The sequence below is a fragment of the Saimiri boliviensis genome, chromosome X, assembly GCF_048565385.1.
Source record: "Saimiri boliviensis isolate mSaiBol1 chromosome X, mSaiBol1.pri, whole genome shotgun sequence".
In the NCBI taxonomy this organism is placed as follows: Eukaryota; Metazoa; Chordata; class Mammalia; order Primates; family Cebidae; genus Saimiri; species Saimiri boliviensis.
In genome coordinates this window covers 34,250,932-34,270,466 of record NC_133470.1, presented here as the reverse complement: position 1 = coordinate 34,270,466, position 19,535 = coordinate 34,250,932, and the positions used below count along the sequence as shown (strand labels likewise).

General features: G+C 40.7%; 1 protein-coding gene across 1 annotated transcript in view; it reads right to left on the bottom strand.

Moving 5' to 3' along the window:
• XK (X-linked Kx blood group antigen, Kell and VPS13A binding protein) overlaps window positions 1-19,135 on the bottom strand; it is a 67,559-nt gene extending 48,424 nt beyond the window's left edge. Inside the window, exons 1-2 of the mRNA XM_003924057.4 lie at window positions 18,486-19,135; window positions 10,427-10,689 (exon numbers count right to left, since the gene is read on the bottom strand). Of these exons, the coding sequence (XP_003924106.1) occupies window positions 10,427-10,689; window positions 18,486-18,730 (508 nt within the window). The 5' untranslated portion in view covers window positions 18,731-19,135. The remainder of the gene's footprint in view (window positions 1-10,426; window positions 10,690-18,485) is intronic.
• Between the last annotated feature and the right edge of the window lie 400 nt (window positions 19,136-19,535).

Genomic DNA, 19,535 nt, shown 5'->3' with positions numbered 1-19,535 from the left:
TGTTTTGTCCAAAACTTTTTTACATTGTATTTTATCTTATTTTGTATGTCACAATTTCTTCTTTAGTTGTATTATGTTTGTTATGTATTTCCAACAGACTTTTTACTTTATCACGTCATAAGTGAACCACAGGCACTTTAAGTCTCTGTCATCTTCAGGTACGTTTTTTTTTTTAAGAATTGTGGTTCACTTTGTGGCCTAGTCTGGAGTGCAGTGCTACAATTGTAGCTCACTGCAGCTCAGAACTCCTTCGCTCGAGAGATTCTCCCAGCTCAGCTCAGCTGGGGAGAATCTCCTGTAGCTGGGACTATAGTTATGTACCACCACATCCAGCTAATTTTAAAAATATTTTTGTAGAGATGGAGGTCTTACTATGTTGCCCAAGCTGGTCTTGAACTGCTGGCCTGAAAGGTTCCTCTTGCCTCAGCCTTCCAAGTTGCCTGGATTACAGGCATGAGCCAGCATGCCTGGCTCTCCAGATAGTTTTTGATTTACATTGATGCTTCCCTAAAGGCCCTACAATCAGCTACAGGATGGAGATTTTTGTCTTCAACTAAGAATTGTCTTAGAGCACCATGAAAAAGGTCAGTATCTCAAGTACTTCAAATACTAGGCTCTTGAACACAGGCTTCTCATGCCATCACATAGCCACATTTAAGATCATGGTTAGTGGACAGAGTCAGAATTTCCAGAACACTGCAACTGAGACATATTTGTGTTCATAACAGTTTAACACAATGTCCAGTGGAACAAGAACTAAGTTTGCAAAGTCCGAAGACCTCTACTATAAAATCAGCCCTTTTCTCCTAATCTGTCTGGCATTCTCCAGATAAAGTACAAGTAAATATTCTTGGGAGTGAGTTATTAAGTGCTTCCCAAGAAATCCAAGAGACCTAATACCTTGGTATTAAAGACTTTAGCTTCTTTTTCTCAGAGGAGAACACTGAACATTTTCTCTTTTGAGACCCTTTTTTCAGGATACAGTAGAGGAAAAGAGCCTTAATAACATGTAAGGAAGGCCAGGATGTTGTTCTACTGTGTGGCCCACTCACCATGTGACTTTACTTGAGCTGATTACCATCACTGGCCCTCAGTGGCCACAGCTGTAAAATGGAGACCCTAAAAGAATCCTGTCCTCTGAACCCTATTTACCCGTTTTCCATAGATATAATTTGTTAGAAGACCAAACAAATTGTACATCTCTAGCTGACCTTTGAAATAATTTTTCCATTTTCCTCACTGGAAACTGATGGGCCCCCAAGTAAACTATGCTGTAGGAGACCAGAACCCAGTTCTGCCTCTCTTTTCAGTATGTTGTTCCTTCTTGTCATGAAGACTCCCTTTCATAATTGCCTTCGTGGATTCTTTTCATCGTACATTTCACAACTCAACAATCTCACAACTGCCACATCTAAATGCCCCTCGATTGCTAATTGGTTTCCTTAATATTTTTTGCTTTCACAGAAGTAGTTTAGCAACATTTTCATCAGTATTATTCTAAAGTCCTAAATATAAGAAGGATAAATCTGTTTTCATGAAGACTCTGAAGGAGAAACAATACCAAATGCAGGTCCCGTTTACTGCTTTTCATTAGATCTAAAATATAAAACTAAAAAGTTTGAGGACTGATTTTGGTCAATGAACTGTCTGTTACCAGTCAGTTACAATAAGTATGGACGGAAACACTGAGAGACGGCATTTAGAAATTTGCATATCATCTGATTTGGCCACAACATTTGAATTAGTGGGCTCACTTTTTGAACAAGGTATATACCAATGCAGTTGTTAAACTCGAATGACAAGTCAAATATGAGTGGCATACTAGTTATAAAATCACATATCAGTTCACAATGTACTGGAACAAGAAAAACAAGGAAGTTTGCTAATACTGGTCCTACACCAATGATATTTTGAGAAGCACTACACACATAGTACTTCATTAAATGAGATTGATTGTTCTGAATACTGTGGACTTAGAATTAATTTATAGTGAGAGTAACCATCTCAAGTATCTCCATTAATCAGGCAACTACTATAAATTGATGAAGTGGATCAGATATGGGACTTCATAGGGAAGAGTGTGGAAAGACTATGGCAAACCAGAGGCCCATGGAGTAGTAGCTCTTCATGGAGTAGTAGCTAGTCATATCTATGTGACTGTAATCATGTGTACTTTCATTTTTACATATCAAGAGAGCCAGAAATCATAACTTTCAGGTAAAATATTCTTGATTTTCAACTGTTACCAACTTATTAATTTTCTTTTAAGATGTCTGCTTAGAGCTAGCATACATAGCTACCATCCATATTGAGTTGTAAGATGCCACTTTGTAGATTATGCTTAGGAAATAATTTATTAGAGATTAGTAGTATCAGGGCCGTCCTTGCCATTTGGAAGATGTGCTTGTCTAAATCCGAGAAGCCTTTCTTGCCATACCATATCCACTGAACATTATATTTCCAGGCACCTCATTGTCAAGCTGCCCACCCCACCACTGTGTGATTTTTTTATGGAGAGCCATGGAGCACTACCAGCCTTAGCCCAGCTCCTTGCTTTCTCTTCTGTGCATTTGAGCTGCAAGCAGGCCTCTTTCCAGCAGCTCCAAGTGGGGAGTCTCCTTCAGCTCATCACTTCATGGCGACATCAGTGCCCCCTCCCCTTGCTGAAGTAAAACATCTTTGTGTCCAGGACATAGGTTTCTCAAAATCCAGTTTTTAAACACAAGACTGCTATTTCCTTCATTCTCAGGACACTCCTGTGAATTAGCCAAAGGCCAAGGTGGGTCCTTCTGCTTAGACAGAGGCAGAGAGAGGGCGAGTCACAAGGCAGGAGGAGCAAAGGGGACACCAGAGTGGGGACCACCTGGCCCATCCCTCTTCCGTTGTCTCCTTCTTCTGCTGGGCACTCTCTTGTTTCTCCATAGGGCTCAGCAAGATGTGGTTCTCACAGCTGGGGGCCCAAGTGCCCAACAGTAACCTGAGAACCAGGCCCAGATACACCCTGTGGAAGCCTGGCTGCATGTCTGGGGTTAGGGAAGGAGACAGATGCAGCTGTTTATTAAGGACCACACTGTGCATATACCAAGTGGAATCAATCTTTGGGAAAACTAAAGATAGAGGGGCTTTTGTTATAGCTATTTTACACATGAGCAAATCTGCTCTGTGAGAGTAAATAAAAGTCCAAGATCGCATGGCCAGAAAGTGGTGAACTGGGATCTTAAATCCAGGTTGTCTGATGTGTTATTGAATCTGGCTGGGTAGCCTCTGGCCATCAGGCAGCAGAGTGTGGCCATAGAGGATCCAAAGAACAGGTGAAAACCTAAAATACGGACATTCACAGGCAAGGGGACAGATTGCTACAACACTTGATGTAACACCTTTTTTAAATACTACAGAGCATGAATTTTTAAAAGTACAGTACATGCTTTAGAGGCCATCACTTGAGACAGAATTACACAGGTCATTTGTATACCTTTCAAACCTGTTTTTCATAGAACAGCACTGATAACTCTATGCTGTTCTATGAAATACATGATCATACACAGATTATTTTTTCTGGGAATGTGATTGATTGATAATTGTGTTTATAATGGATTACATTTACAAATAAATTTTCTAATATTTAGTAACCATTAAGAACTGATTAAATTGCATGCCTTAGGCCACAGAACTTTCATATAAGGTTACCAGTTAATTTAACAGTGTCCAGTGTCCACAAGAGGACAGAAGAATATATTCCTAACAAAGTTTCACAGTACCAGTTACTAACCCCTACCTCAAGTCCCCTTTTGGAATGAGGCAGAAATAAATAAAATCACATGACCATAACTTTTTTTTTTGCATTTTTCCTTGTGTTTTCCCCATCACTCCTCAATATCCATGTAAAGCCTGTCCCATTAAGTTCATGCCAGCCAGTATGCAATATGCCCCCTCTGCGCTCACCCCTGTGGCCACCACCCTCTTACTTTAGACATTCCCTATCCTGAATAAAGCCTCCCACACTTAAGTCAGAGTTTGCAACTCCACCCCAGGTCCCAGCATCAGGCTGAGAACTTAACAAGCCTAGGAGGCCCCCAGCCAACTACCTGGCCTCACAAGGCCTTCCAGTTCAAAGCCAATGAGGATGCCTGTGTCTTTACCCCAGTCAGCTCTTCCCACCAGGGCCGGTGCTCTCACTATCACCATTGGAAACTGTCCCCTTTAAAATCACCGATATTAACATCCCACACTGGCCATACATTCCACCCATTCAGCTCTCTATGGGATAGCTTCTCCTAGATGTCTCACAGACACCTCCAACACAAAACGAGAGAACCTGAGAGAAGTCAGTGGCACTGTCATTAAAGACTTTAATAGTATGGGTTGATGGCAGTGGCCTGGATCTCTCATCTATGGAAATTTTTGAGGCTGATGAAGCTATTGATGAAGTTCTGCCAGGTTCTGAGACCCAGGCATCCATCCTTCTTGGGCTGGGGCACTTCATCAACCTGAGGGTGGATACATCCTCCAAGACGCATCTGAACTGCTTATCCTTGTGCATGGCCCTCTCCATGTGTTCTGGGGTGACAGGTACCCTGCAGCTGTTCTGGGTCTCCTTGCCTGCCTGCCCCAGGATGTTGGCTGTCAGATACTAGAGAATACCAGCCAGGAAAACAGGTGTGGATGAACTCAGGCGCTAGGCATACTGACCTTCGCACAGAAAGCCATCCATGTGGCTAACAAGAAACTGCAGCTAGGGTTTTGTGGAGCAGGAAAGAATCTCCTTTCTAAAGCTCCTTTTTGCCCTGACATGGTCTTGGTGAGTTTTGTCTTGACCAGCCCTCATTGATTTTCCCATTGGCCTGAGCCTCTTCAGGCACCAGTGCTTATTCCCGCCCACTGTGCTCCAGGCCCAGGCCCTCCTTGGTCAGGGAGCTGCCTTTGTGACAAAATCAACTTTGTGATATTATTGGTGTCCGCTGGGCCCTGATCAAACTTGGCCTCGAAATGTCTGTAACAGGAACGTACTCACCCTAATAAGTGGACCATCTATTTGAGGAAAGTCTAACTTTGTACTTGACCTAAACAGTCTAGCCACAACCAAAAAAATGTGTTTCAATTAAAACATTGTCCTGTCTTCAGTACACCACTCCAGGTTCTCTGATTCTAACTTTGTGTTGCCAGTGAGCTCATTTACATTCCTGCGTAAGCTATAAGTCCCTAATAGACATGCTCAATGTATTGTACAGTAGAGGGTCAATTGTTACCCCTCTCATGCTGTAATAAAACCAGTTTTACTTCCATTTACATACTCATTTCAATATCTCTAGTCAATATTCCTATGTCTGCCCTTTGGGTTATCTTATAAGCTGGTCCAAATATCTGCTTGTTCTCTCATGAGTTAGATATAATCTTTAAAATGTGTTAGTTTAATCTGAAATTGAAAATAAAATATACATCACAAACCTGCTACCTCTCCAGAGTGCTCTACCAAGGTAAATGGAGATCCATGGCTACAACAGTCCATATCAGGAACTACGAATTATTCTTGACATCTCTCACTGCTATACCTTCATATCCAAACAATCATCACATTGTTACACTTATGCATTCTTAATATGGCTCCAATATCCACTCTGACTATTCCAGTCCAGCCCATTATTTTCACCTTGACAACTATAGTAGCCCACTTCCTAGCCTCTCTGTTTCTCCCTTCACTCTCTTCCAATCCATTTTGCAGAGTAATGTTTCTAAAACTAAATTTGATCACGACACTTGTTGCTTAAAACTCATTAATGCCTTCCCATTGCCTCTGGAATAAAGCTTGAAATCCTGGGATGCTGTTTCCTGCTTTTTCTTCAGCCTGGCTTCTTTTCTTCATCTATCAGTTTTCAGTTTAAACCTATGTCCTGGAAACCTTTGCCTCATTTCCAAAACTTGGTTAGATACTCCTCAATTTACCCTCAGAGAGGCACTTATCTTTCACTTTGCAGGATTTACCTTAAATAAAATATGTGATGGATTAATAATTTGTCTGATGTTTATATATCCTATTCCAAGATGATTGGGGCCTATCTATCTTATTCACCACTTTATCCTCAGAGACCAGCACAGGGTCTGAAACAGAAAACATACCCAAGAAATACTCATTGAGTCTATAAATAAAGTCCCACAAATCTAACCTCAAATTCTGGCTCCTCTAGCAGACTATGAGTAAAAGTTTCCTCCTTTTCTTTTTTGAGACAAGGTCCTCCCAGGATCAGGCGATCCTCCTGCTTTATCCTCCTGAGTAGCTGGGACCACAGGCGTGCATCACCACTCCCAGCTAATTTTTTTATTTTTTGTAGAGGTGGGGTCTCACCATATTGCCCAGGCTGGTCTCAAACTCCTGGGGTCAAGCAATTTGCCCACCACTGTGCCTGGCCCAATTGCCTCTTTAGTAAGATGGAGATAATATTATCTACCTCAGGGACACTGTGAAACACAAGGATGCCTATTACAGTGCCTGGCACAAAGCAAGAGTTCATGAAACAGACATTTTTACTATCTACATTACCACTTCGAGTGGAATACAGAAGGGCACTGTGAAGGCCAGGCAAGCAAAATGGCAGGCTGCAGGGGCCTTCACAAAGCACAGTAACATTGGTGTGCTCACCTAGACTTAGGCCCAGTCCATCCTTCAAGATCCAGATACTTGAGCAAGCCCCTGCTAAGAACTGATTAGACTCAGGGAATCTAAGGATGTCCAAACTCACTCAAGACTGAAGCTCATAGACACAGTGTCTGCTCATTGGCTATGAGAAAGAAAACTTCCCAATAGTGTATGATTCCATTGATATGAAATATTCATAATAGTCAAATCCATAGAGATAGAAAGTAGATTAGTAGGTTGCCAGGGACCAGGGGCAAGGGAAATGAAGAGTGACTGTTAATGGGTAGAGGACTTCTTTTTGGTGCAATGAAAATGTTCTAAAACTAGATAGTGGTGATGACTGTATATCATTGTGAATATACTGAAACCTACTGAATTGTGCACTTGAAATGGTGAAATTTATGTTATATGAATTACATTACAATTGAAGAAAAACAATAACTCTCCAGTGACCATGTAGCTTGCTCTACCTTCTCTGCCTCACGGCAAACTGCCAGTGCCAAATCCATCAATGTTTGCTCAATGAGCATAGTATCAGAGAGAGAGAGAGGAGAGAGTTACAGAATTTGAATGCTGAATAGGGTCAGGTTGTGATAGACTCTATGTCCTTCTGTCAGGAGGGACACATTTCTATTGGTCTGGACTGCATTTAGATGATATCATAGACATTGTTAGTTGCCTATTCATTTTCTATTCCTCTCACTATCTTAAGAGAACATAGTTTTGTTATGGGTGGCAATGGGCCCAACCACAGGCAGGCCATGACTAGTCTAATCCAATGTTCTCAAACTTTGCTGATAATAAAATCACCTGGAGCCCTTGCTTAAGGAACAAAAGGGAAATAAAAAGAAAAGACATAAGCTTGGCTCCCATCCCAGACACAGCAAATCACAATTTCCAGAGATAATCCTAGTAATCTATATATTTAACAAGTCCCCAGGTAACTCTAATCATCACTAGGGACGTTTGAGGAATACTGGCTTAAGCCATTGGTGGCAAGCATTCCTAGGCCTGGATTTCCTAGCATCCCTTTCAGCTAAATGACTGATCAGTTCTGGCCAGAGACCTAAAGTCATTTCTGTTACAGAGACTTCTGGAAAAGCTATAGTTTTTAATAAAAGGAGGAAGACAAAGTAAAGTCTATTAGGGAGATTTATGGAAAAACTATAGGCATTAATAAAAAGAGAAAGATATCTAGCCTTCCTTCTTTCAGCTCTTCTTCCTGTTTTGAACGTAGCTATGATGGTTGGAAATGCAGTAGCAACCTAAGCAAAAGGCCAACGGATTTGCAGGGACATCAACTGTGCCAATGTTGAGCAGCTGAAATAATGTCCGTAACTGTCTATTTCCAATTTCTAGTTACATAAGAAAAATAAACTCTAGGTTAACTCTAGAGTTAGGTGTTTGTTCCTTGTACCAAATGCATTTCTAACCACATGACAGACACTATCAACATTTTCCTCTGTGACACATCCTAGACCATGCTTCATTCATAAGGGTCTTACCCTTCTGGGTGAGATACTCCTTCCTTAGATATGTTAAGGCAGTGATTGGGGTTAGTCAAGACTTGCATAAATGGCAGTCATCTATCTTTTTAACAAGACCATGTTCATTTCCTTTTTCCACATCTATTTGATTTATCATTTAACTCTCAGAGGACTTAAATTTTTTCAAATTATTTTGGGACATTTCAGATATCCCTTGTGACACTGACATTTTACAAGATAGATTTTCTTTATCCTGAACAGAATTATGTTTGAAAAATTATATCAAGGGTTAGCAAACTTTCTCTGTAAAATGTTAGTAAATATTTTAGGCTTTGCAGACTACGTTATGGGTATTGCAACTACTCAACTCTGTTGTTTTAGTCCCAAAACAGTCACAAACAATACATAAATGAAAGGGCATGGGTTTCTTCCAATAAAACTTTATTGATAAAAACAGGCAGTTCCCAGATTAGGCCCATGGGATGTAGTTTGCCAACTCCTCAACTGTGAGACAATCTTCACTAAAAAAAGTTGAGGAAAAATATGGATCTACCTCTAAAAATCAAATAGACTATCATCACATCTGATTTCTTGCTGTATCCCTGTCACTTGCTAAAACAATAAACTGGGAAAAAGAGTATAGTGGCATACATCTTGGTCAAGATCCATTCCAGTTATAATTCCTTAGGGAATAAGGATGCTGCTATATTTATTGAGCTTTTACTCCCTACCAGGAGTTTTGGAAAGTATTTCCAAATAAATGTTGATCTGCCAAGGTTCAAGATCTCTACTTAAAATCCTGACACATATTTTAAGAATCATAGCCAGGCAACCTGGATAAGGGAGATGGCTCTAACATGTAAGTATCCTGTGACTCTGCCATGAATTACTGCTAGCCAGTCTAAAATATAGGCAGAAGGAGGATAAAATTGAGTGAAGTAAAATAAATAAGAGTCTTTCTTACATTCAATATTTTCTTAAATATGTAGTTTTTCAACTTAAGGCTTTTTTTTTTTTTTTTTTTTTTTTGATATGGAGTTACGCTCTTGTTGCCCAGGCTGGAATGCAATGGCCTGATCTCAGCTCACTGCAACCTCCGCCTCCCAGGTTCACGTGATTCTCCTGCTTCAGCCTCCCAAGTAGCTGGGATTACAAGCATGCACCACTACACCTGGTTAATTTTGTATTTTTAGTAGAGACAGGGAATCTCCATGTTGGTTAGGCTGGTCTGAAACTCCCGATCTCAGGTGATCCACCTACCTCGGCCTCCCAAAGTGCTGAGATTACAGGCGTGAGCCACTGCACCTAGCCAACTTAAGTCTTTAAAATCATTTTGTATACCTCAAGTAAAACTTACCAGAATGATTTTCATTTACCCATAATATGAATACTTGGGTGGGGTTGTTTCCACTTCTCATTTGTAGGCTTTTCATTAAAGTCTTGACTCTGATGCAAATATTTTTTTTGAAAACTTAACCCAAATCTGCTCTTTATTTGATGATATGAGAATAGCCCAAAGCTAGAAATATTGTGTTGACTTATAAACTGATATACCTATTGCAACTCTAAGAAGACAGGAAAGTGGCCTTGTTTCATTATTCATGACAAAGTTGTTAAGCCAACTGTCTCAGCTAGTTTAGAACTAGCACAGAAAGACACAGTGAAATCCCAAGAGGACCAGTCTCCAGTAGCTGAATTTTCAGCATCTAGTAAACTATGTTTTCTAAAAATGGCTGCTACAGTATTTTTGGTTTACATCCCTCTCCCTTCCCTTGAATCTGGGCAGAACTCTGTAACTTCATCAACAAAGAGAAGGAAGCAGAAATGATATCCCACAACTCCCAAGCCTGGATCACAAAAGCTGATATGGCTTCCATCTGGCCTTCCCTCATTCTTAGAACACTCACCGTTGGAAGCAGCTACCATGCTCTAAGGATGCCCAAGCTCACCCACCCAGAGAAATCAAATGGAGAAGTTCTGAGACTCCTAGTAACAGCCAATATCAAAACATGTGAGCAGCAAGACATGTAAGTGAAGGTGCCTTCAACAGATTCTAAGCCCCAATCTTTGAGCCACCCTAGCTGATCCACAGTGGATGACAGATGAGATAACCCTTTTTAGCCCTGCCAAGAATGCAGTTAGAAGCAAAATAATGTTGGTATTTTAAATGAGTTTTGAGCATAGTAACTAGAACACAGATTCAGAATTAAATGTACTTATGAACAAATTTCACTTGAAACAAAGTAAACTGTATGTTTTGCCTCTCATTTTGATCCCAAGTTCAGGCAGAAATAAAAAATATACATACTTCTTCCAACAGTGACGTCCTGCTGCATGATGCTTATGTACAGCTGTAGGGTCAGCTGGGGGGCTGAGCCCAAGAAAGCTTGGATCACCGATGCCCGGCTGAACGCTGATCGGTGGGTAATTAGCTTGCCTTCTGCCTGGCCCACCTCCTTCTCAATCTCCTCTGAGAGTCCATTTTTTGGCATTTGCCTTTTCTTGGTGATACTGACATAAGGCTCTTCATTGTTGCCTGACTGAAAGTAGATGCAGAAGACTTCAAAACACCTGAAAACAAATCAGCAAGTCATAATAATTAGAGACAGACAGGATTCTGACTTTTCATGCTCATCCTACTTACTTTTAGCTTGATTCTCAAAGCCTTGACTTGGCTACTCTGAACCGTAGTCACTCTTCTAAATCAACCACTCCAAGGACCAATTCTCAGTATGCAGTCCTCTTGAGGCTTTCCAGCAGGCCAATGGGAATTGAATGAGAACCAAATGAAGAGGTAACACCAAATGCCACTGAAGCAAGGAAATCTCTTAGAGAATGGAAAGTGGTTCTGGCTCCAGAGCCACAGAAAAAAATGTGCATACTAGCTGTGTAGCCATAGCCAAGTTGCTTACTAACCCCATAGTGCATTCCCTCCACTATGAAGCAGATATAATACCCACTTTGTCATATTGCTGTGAAAAATGGGATAATACAGTGTGACTGCGCACATGCACGCAAACATGTGTATGCGTGTTCCACATCCAAAAAATGCCCCAAACCACCCCAGTTAAAGCAGAAGCTATGGCTCGGAAATGGTCCAGTACAGGGCAGCTTGCCATCTAGCATTTCACTGGGAGACCACAATATGTTACCTAACTCTCTGTTTTCATAAGCCCTTACAGGGCAGGACTAAAGTCAATCCCACCTAGGGATGGAGGCTTAACCAGTGACTTTTCCAGACTGAGAATACCTGGGTTTTAAAATCTGGATTTCCTCTCTAGGTAAAAATATAGATGCTGAAGGGGGAAAAGTACTGATGTCTGTGATTAACTTTGAAGTACACACACACACACACACACACACGAATTGATGGATAAATATGTGAAACAAAATGTTAATTGTAGAATCTAGGTGGTGGGTACTTGGGTGTTCACTACAGAATTCCTTCAACTTTTCTTTTGTGTGTTTAAAAATTTTCATAATAAAATTCTGGGGGAAAAATGTGTTTTCCTGAGGAGTAAGAAAAATGCTCACGGCCTTAGGTTTAAAACTTGTTAAAGGAGTTTTTGTCCCTCCTCTAACGTGTACTTTTATATCAACCTTATGATGCTGCCAGAAGATTTTAATGGCTTTATCTATTTCATTAAATGTTAATGTTATAATGTTTACTTTATACTCTTACCCTGAGGTGACTATAGCAACTAGAATGTATTTATAATTCGAAATAATAAAATAAAGCTTGATGTAAGAGAGGAAATGCAGGAACCTTTCTGGTGAGTTCAAAGTGGACTTATTTTGTGATCAATACCATTGTTCATTTGTTGCTAGGGGAAAGAAGGTGCATAATATGTGGAGGTGTGGGAGTGGGGATTTATTTGTACAGTACATTTTGTCCCAAGGGGTCAAAAACACTTTAATATATTACATGAAAAAATGTAAAACCACATAGACCAGTTTTTTCAGTTGGAAATAATGTCAATGAAGTTCAGGCCATGAGTTCAATACCAAACATGTCTAGTTGAATTTTCTCTGAAGGAAAACTCAAATTAATGAATGAGATTGTATAGGGCCTAGCAACTTCACACTGTTGGACCACTGACCAAAACAGAGTAACAAGGATTAGAAAACAGAATAAACTGACTGAGCGCGGTGGCTCACGCCTGTAATCCCAGCACTTTGGGAGCCTGAGGCAGGTGGATCACCTGAGGTCAGAAGTTTGAGACCAGCCTGGCCAACACGGTGAAACCACATCTCTATTAAAAATACAAAAATTAGCTAGACATGGTGGTGCACTCCTGTGTTCCTACCTAATGGGGAGGCCGAGGGAGGAGAATCACTTGAAATCAAGAGGCGGAGGTTGCAGTGAGCTGAAACCATACCACTGCACTCCAGCCTGGGTGACAGAGCGAGACTATGTCTAAAAAAAAAAATAAAATAAAATAAACTGATAATCATCTTTATTCTCAAATATGAGATGAATGAAGATGCAGTTTACTAAGTGTCGTGAGGAATGCAGACAGCCAGATACTCCTGCCTCATTCTGGGGCACTCACAATCTAAATGGGATAGTGGGACATATGCACAATAAGAATAATAAATAATGAAAATTAATATTTATATAGCACTTTTAGTTGTGAAATATTTTATCATATATGATCTCAGAAGAAAATATATTGCAACAATTTAAATCATAGCATTATGTGTAATAGCAAAATTCTGGGAATACTCTAAAGGTACCAAAAATGAAAGAATAAATAAATCCTAATATATCAATTCAATGAAACATTATACAGTACTTAACATCAATGGTATAGAAGTACATATACCAATATACAAAATTTTTAAAAATGTCAGTCTCACTTTCTCACCCAGGCTGGAGTGCAGTGGTGTGATCATAACTCATTGCAGCCTCCAACTGCTGCCCTCAAGGTACCCTCATTCCTGAGCCTCCTAAGAAGCTGGAACTCCAGATGCATGCTACTCTGTTCAGCTAATTTTATTTTTTGTGAGGAAACAATCTTACTATGTTGACCAAGCTAAATATTTTTACCATATTTGGCATGTGAAAGAAGCAAATTACAATAGAATCATATATTTTAAATTCCATTTCTTTTTGTAAAAAGAAAATCACATATAAAAAATACATACAGATTACACACAAATACACATACATATAAAAAGCAACCTGGCTTTTGAGCTGGCTCATGCTGACTCAAGAGAGCAGACTGTTAAATAGGAATTTTGTGAGCCAGTTGTTAAACAAATGGTAGCTTGATCAATCATGATGGGAATATATGCATTAAAGAAATCAGCAAACACTGAAAATCTGGGCTTGTTTTCTTCAAGAGACAGTTTACTAGCATACCATTATAAAAATATTAGTAAGTATATACAACAAAATAATTTGGAATTGTTTTCTCTGAGCAGTCAAATTAGAGCTTTTCTTTTCCTCATCGTGCATATCTGTTTTCTGCTCTCCTGTCATTCAAAAAATGTTTTACTTGCATAATAAAATCAAGAGTTTTGAAAGACTAAAACAAAAAAAATTAAATACCAGCACATGCTAAGAACTGAATGAATGAAATGAGGGTTCAGAGGAAAAAGCAATTTTCCTGATGCCAGGGAAGGGGCTGTGTGAAACTGGAAGCATTCTGCAGAATAGTAAACAAAGTAAAACTTTCATGGTCATTTGATGGAAATGAAAGAAGGTCCTAAAGCTCAGGTGGAACCTCTTTTAAGACCCTGTTTTTCCCAGGTGATACTTTTGTATTAGCACAGAGATTTACATGTAGTCATAGGTGTTTAACACATTTGTAAAAGGCTCCACGATCTCCTGCCACTGTTAGTTAAGAAAATTGATAAGAAACAAACTACTGTTCTTGGAATTCTGCAAGACTCATCTAATTACTCGAAATCTGTTATTTTTTGGGTTTTTTGTTTGTTTGTTATTTGAGAGGTTGTCTAAATAAAGCCAGAAATTAAGATACTTTTATCAAAATTGAATATTCAAGATAGTTTTTCAGTATCATGTACACCAAGGGACAGCAAAATTTCTGTGAAGTATTTATAAAGAGTAAATATTTTATGATTTGCAGGCCATGGTCTCTGTTGCAACTGCTCAATTCTGTCTCTGCAATGTGAAAGCAGTTGTAGTCAATGCATTAACCAGTGGGTAAGGCTGTTTTCTAATAAAACTTCACTTACAAAAACAAGTGATGAGGGTATTTGGCCTGTGGGGCACAGTTTGCTAACCCCAATACAGATAATCAGCAGGTTGATCCTTATTTTTCACTTTATCCCATTTTCACATATCATATATCCCATTTTTCAAGCATCATAGCAGAAGGAGCTTATTACTCAGCTGAAATCATGCATGTTGATGCCAGCATAAATAATCCATGGTACCAGAGACCCTAATTAAAATACTTTTTCCAAAGAAATACTGTAATTTCCAATAAGCCGCATTATCTTCACATGACACACATGCTCTGTAAGCCTACACAAAACCCAAATTGGTTAAATAGAAAACGCTGCAAAACCTTTGAAAAGCCACTTGCTTAATCTCACTGAACCTCAATTCCTGGACTGTAAAAATAAGATAATGACAGTTAACTCACATGGTTTTACCATGGATGAAATTAAATACTGTATGTAAAAGCACTTTGCAAATGAAAAAAAAAATGCTCTTCAAATGTAGACTATTAATACTTTAAATTCTTACAAAAGTTTACTGTAGAAGGACATATTGCGGTGAATCATTTGCAATATTCTGGAAAAGATTTTGAGAACTTCCTAGCCATTATTTTATAAACTCAGATTTTTCATGTACCATTTTTTCCTCACTATACCAGCAATAAAAAAAAAAGATGAGGGGAATACCTGAACTTGTAACTCAATTATATTTATTCCTCCCAATTAATTTATGAAAATTAGCATAAATGTACAAGAATGATAAACAGAATTTTAGATTTTTTGTGTTTTGGGTAAGAGATCTTTTCCCTGCTCTGGTTTGCTAGAGTATTTTAATGCACAATAAGGTTTTCCTTAAAATTACAAATAAAGGCATTATCCAAAGTTTGTATCATTCAATCTCAGGCTTAATATGAAAATAATCATACAAATTGCAACTACCATTTTAAATACACGACTGATACAAATGAAATATGGTGCTCTTTCTATGCCTCCCTAAAGAAAAGAAGGAACAAAGCCTAATTAGTAGTATTTAGCCCAGAATCATTGGTGTAATCTCTTGCAGTTTAACTGGGCCATTGTGCTGCATGAACTCTCAAACATAGCATCTACCTAGCAAAAACATGAGTTTGGCTAGTACTCACCCAAAGATAAGAAGAGTTAAACTGTCAAAGAACAGTTTGGAAATATTACTAAATCTAATCCATAAGGAAGGGGGTAAGAAACACCATGACTCTCCTTTGTTTGAGAGAAAGAATATTTATCTTCATGTAAAGTTGATGTCTTAGAGTTAAAACAGAATCAGTCAGCAGGAAGCAATTCCAGCAAGATATTAAGTCAGGCTAATACACAAGAACAAACTGCTTTTCTTTTAATCTGGAATCTAAGAGACTTGGAACCACATTTTGTTTATCTCGGCTCTAAGGTCATGGGTCCAATATCTCCTTGAAATAAATCAGCTGCATTAGAATCAGAGACTCGTTATTGATGGAAGGGGGTTGCCTGTTGTTTTGGTTTTTATGTTTTATTTTGTTTTTGCTCCAAGAAGACAATGGCCCATTCAGAACTTTCTGGAAATAAGTATTTTTACAGTGTTGAAACTTTATATATAGCTGAGAAGTTACCTGTTCAAAGCACCAAAAGTTTTCTTTCCTTAATAAAGTTAAAATATTTTTACTCTCAAAATGGAAAAATATAGAAAAGCATATAATTGTTTTATTATATAGTTTTACATATTTTCCAGAATATTAAAATCACGTATAAACCTCACTATTCAGAAATTACTATTCTTAACATCTTGGTATGTTTTCTTGAGTTCAAGTTTATACCTGTCATCCTGTTTCTATATATATTATGTCATTAGCTTTGTCTTGGGTTACTCTTGGTGTTTAGAAACATTTTAAATGGTAGCAATGATAGGGTATTATCGTTTATTTCGATAGCTATTTAGGTTGCGATTATTTAATTTTGCCAAGATGACCAAACTTTTTCTTAATTTAAAATGGTACTACTGATAGAATTTACTACACAGTCCTTTGCTTTCTTCCACTGAGCATAGGGAACATAATTAACTCCACTCTGTTTTTAAGGAGCCCTGAGAACATAGTCTGAGGTCTCATTTTCCTGCCCTACAAAATGGGGACAATTACCTGTATGTCATGGTGAGGAATCAGTGAATTGAGGCATGTAAGTACATACCAAGCTATCTAGCACAAGAAGCTTTTAAGAAATGTCACTTCCCCTCTTTCCTGTTACTCCACTTAAACATTATCTGTTTTCTTTTCACAGATAAGGTTAAGAAATAATGACTGCCCTGCCCAAGTCAGGTCACATTTATTTTACTGAGTGGGAACACTGTCTGGACCACAGGATTCACTTGGCTGGGAAGGACTAACTCTCTCCTCACTAAATGGCTCCAGGTTGCAGGACTTTCAAAATTCCCCTCTCTCCCTTTCTTTTGCCCCAGAGTCTTCCCAGCCTACCAGAAAATCAGCAGCAATTACCCACTTAACTCCTGCTAGTGTACCTGTTTATTTTCCTTTCTAGGGTTCTGCAGCTTCTGGAGACTGAGAAACTTGTTCACCAAGTTTGCTGTGACTGTGTGTAAACTACAAGTCAGTAGTCTGTGTGTCAGCTGGAACAGTTTTCTTTAATATGAAGTGCAAAAGTTTTATGGCCAGGTGTGGTGGCTCACGCATTTAATTCCTGCACTTTGGGAGGCCTGGGCAGGAGGATCACTTGAGCTCCAGAGTTCCAGACCAGCCTGGGCAACATAGGGAGAGCTCTGGTAGGCCCAGGCAGGAGGATCACTTGAGCTCAGGAGCTCGAGACCAGCCTAGGTAACATAGGGAAAGTCTTTCTCTACAAAGAAAAAAAGAAGAAGAAAAAGAAGAAGAAGAAGAAGAAAATCAGCCAGGCATGATGGCAGTTGCCTATAGTCCTAGGTACTCTGGAGACTGAGAGAGGAGTATCACTTGAACCCAGGAGGTGGAGGAGCCAATGAACTATGATCTTCACTGTACTCCAACCTGGCTGACAAAGCAAGACCCTGTCTCAAAAATTATATATTATAACTTCGTAAAATTTATCTTGCTACTTGGTGTGTGTGTGTGTGTGTGTGTGTGTGTGAGAGAGAGAGAGAGAGAGAGAGAGAGAGAGAGAGAGAGAGAGAGAAATTTCCCAGTAAAAAAGGTGAGAGAGAGAGAGAGAGAAATTTCCCAGTAAAAAAGGTCCTTGGCTAGCTGAGTTTTTTTGGCAGCTAAGGTGTCTCTCTGGCCTTTCCATCTCTTCAAATTCCTGTGACGCCTATGTCTAAGGTTCAGCATTATAAACTTATTTCTAATCCAGATGAACAGTCTTTGTTTTGCTTGTCCTATAGAGATGAAGGGAACCAAAACAACACATTTTAAACTCCTTAGATAAGCCAGTCTCCTTTATTACCATATGATTGTACTTGCTTTGTGTTAATAAAAAATAATTTCCAGAAATGTCATTAACAATTTTTCTTTATTTAACACACAGCAAGTTTTGTCTTAATGGTGCATTGTGCACCAGCTTTAATGGCTATGTTTATAAGTTCGGCAGGGCTGGAAGACGTTTCTAGAACCCCATATGTTTCCATATCCCATAATATTCATAACACCATCAAGAGAAAAGAAGGGTGCATGGATTTCTTGACTTCCGTATGAGAATTAAATATTTGAAAAGCGTTAAGAACAGTGCTTGGCACATAGTAAGCTCCATGTGTTTGATAAATTAAAATTAAACCACCTGTACATGCTGTCCCCATAACCACAGCTTAGAACACACTTCCCAAGGGTTTGTGACCACCGAAGCCAATCCTGTCAGAGTCTACTTGACCCCAGAGAAAGCAGTGTCTTTAATGAGGTTGAATCACAAGAATCTGCCATTTTTGCTGGTCAAATTCAGTTGAATGTTGGCTATTTCATTTGAGGGAACCCAACAGGAATGCACGGTGCCCCAGGTTTATGACCATTATGCCATGATTCGTCACACTCCTGACTGGAAAACTGGGGCTGAGGGGCAGGGCGGGCCTCCTTCGGGCCCAGCCACCTGTCTCCACAGGAAAACCGCCTCCCTCCACTGGGGCCGGTGTGGGGATCAGGCCAGAGGACGAGGGTTACGGCCTGGGGCTGGCTCTGGGCTTCTGCACGCACCTGAAAAGGGGCCCGAGTTGCAGCAGGTGCAGCAGCAGTACCAGCGGGCGGTCGCGGCTGAGGTCGCGGTGTACGAAGAGGAGCGTGAGCTGCACCAGCGCGCAGGGCAGTAGCGAGAAAAGCAACGTCAGTGCCTGCCACATGCGGTCCCCGCCTGAGCGGTAGGTGCTGCTCAGGCTGAGCGCCGCCGTTGTCTCGGCCACGAACAGGAACACGGACGCCAGCACTGAGGCCGGGAATTTCATCTCCGCGCGTCAGTGGCGCTCACCGGGGGCGGACGCAGTGGCTGTGGCTGTGTCGCGGCGGCGGCGGCGGCGGCGGCGGCGGCGGCGGCCGTTGCTTGAGGGGCTCCCAGCATGCCCAGCCCCAAACTACTCCCGCGCTCTGCGCAGCCCGCCGAGGGCACGCGGGCCCGGCCGACCGGCCTCGGCTCTGGAGCTGGATCTGGGAGGCGGCGGCCGACCTGGCTGGGGTGCGGTGGGGTGGGGCGGGCAGCGCGGCCCAGCCGGGACACGCCTACGCGCTCCGTGCGCCGCCCGCCCGCTTGTTCGCCACAGTGCCAGGTGTCTCTGTGGTGACTGTGCCCTGGCGGGCCGCGAACCCTTGTTCTCCAACAGCTTACGCCGTGGCGCCAGAGCTCAAAAGCATACAGTGGGCCCTGCGGGCGTCGCGCGCAGCCTCTGGGTCCTAGAGTCCCTTGGCCGGCGCTTTCTTGGGAAATTGTTCACATCCCTTTGAAAAACTGCAACCACCCTGCCCAAGAATTGGAGTCAGGACGCCCTTCTAGCCCACTCTATTTTCTGAGCCGAGGAAACGCCTGATTCTTCAGAGGGCCAGCGTTTCCGCTCCTTTAAAAAATAACCAGACCACACAATATGCTTTTCGAAGTTCAAGTATATTGTCATACACCCACCACCAAGGGGGAAAGATTTCACTTTTTACTGTGTCATGTGAGCATGTCCCTTTGTCTTCCAAATACAGTGGTCTGCATTGCTTCCAGTGCTGAAAAGATCATCTCTAGGAACGAATTCCTTATATCCCAGAAAAACT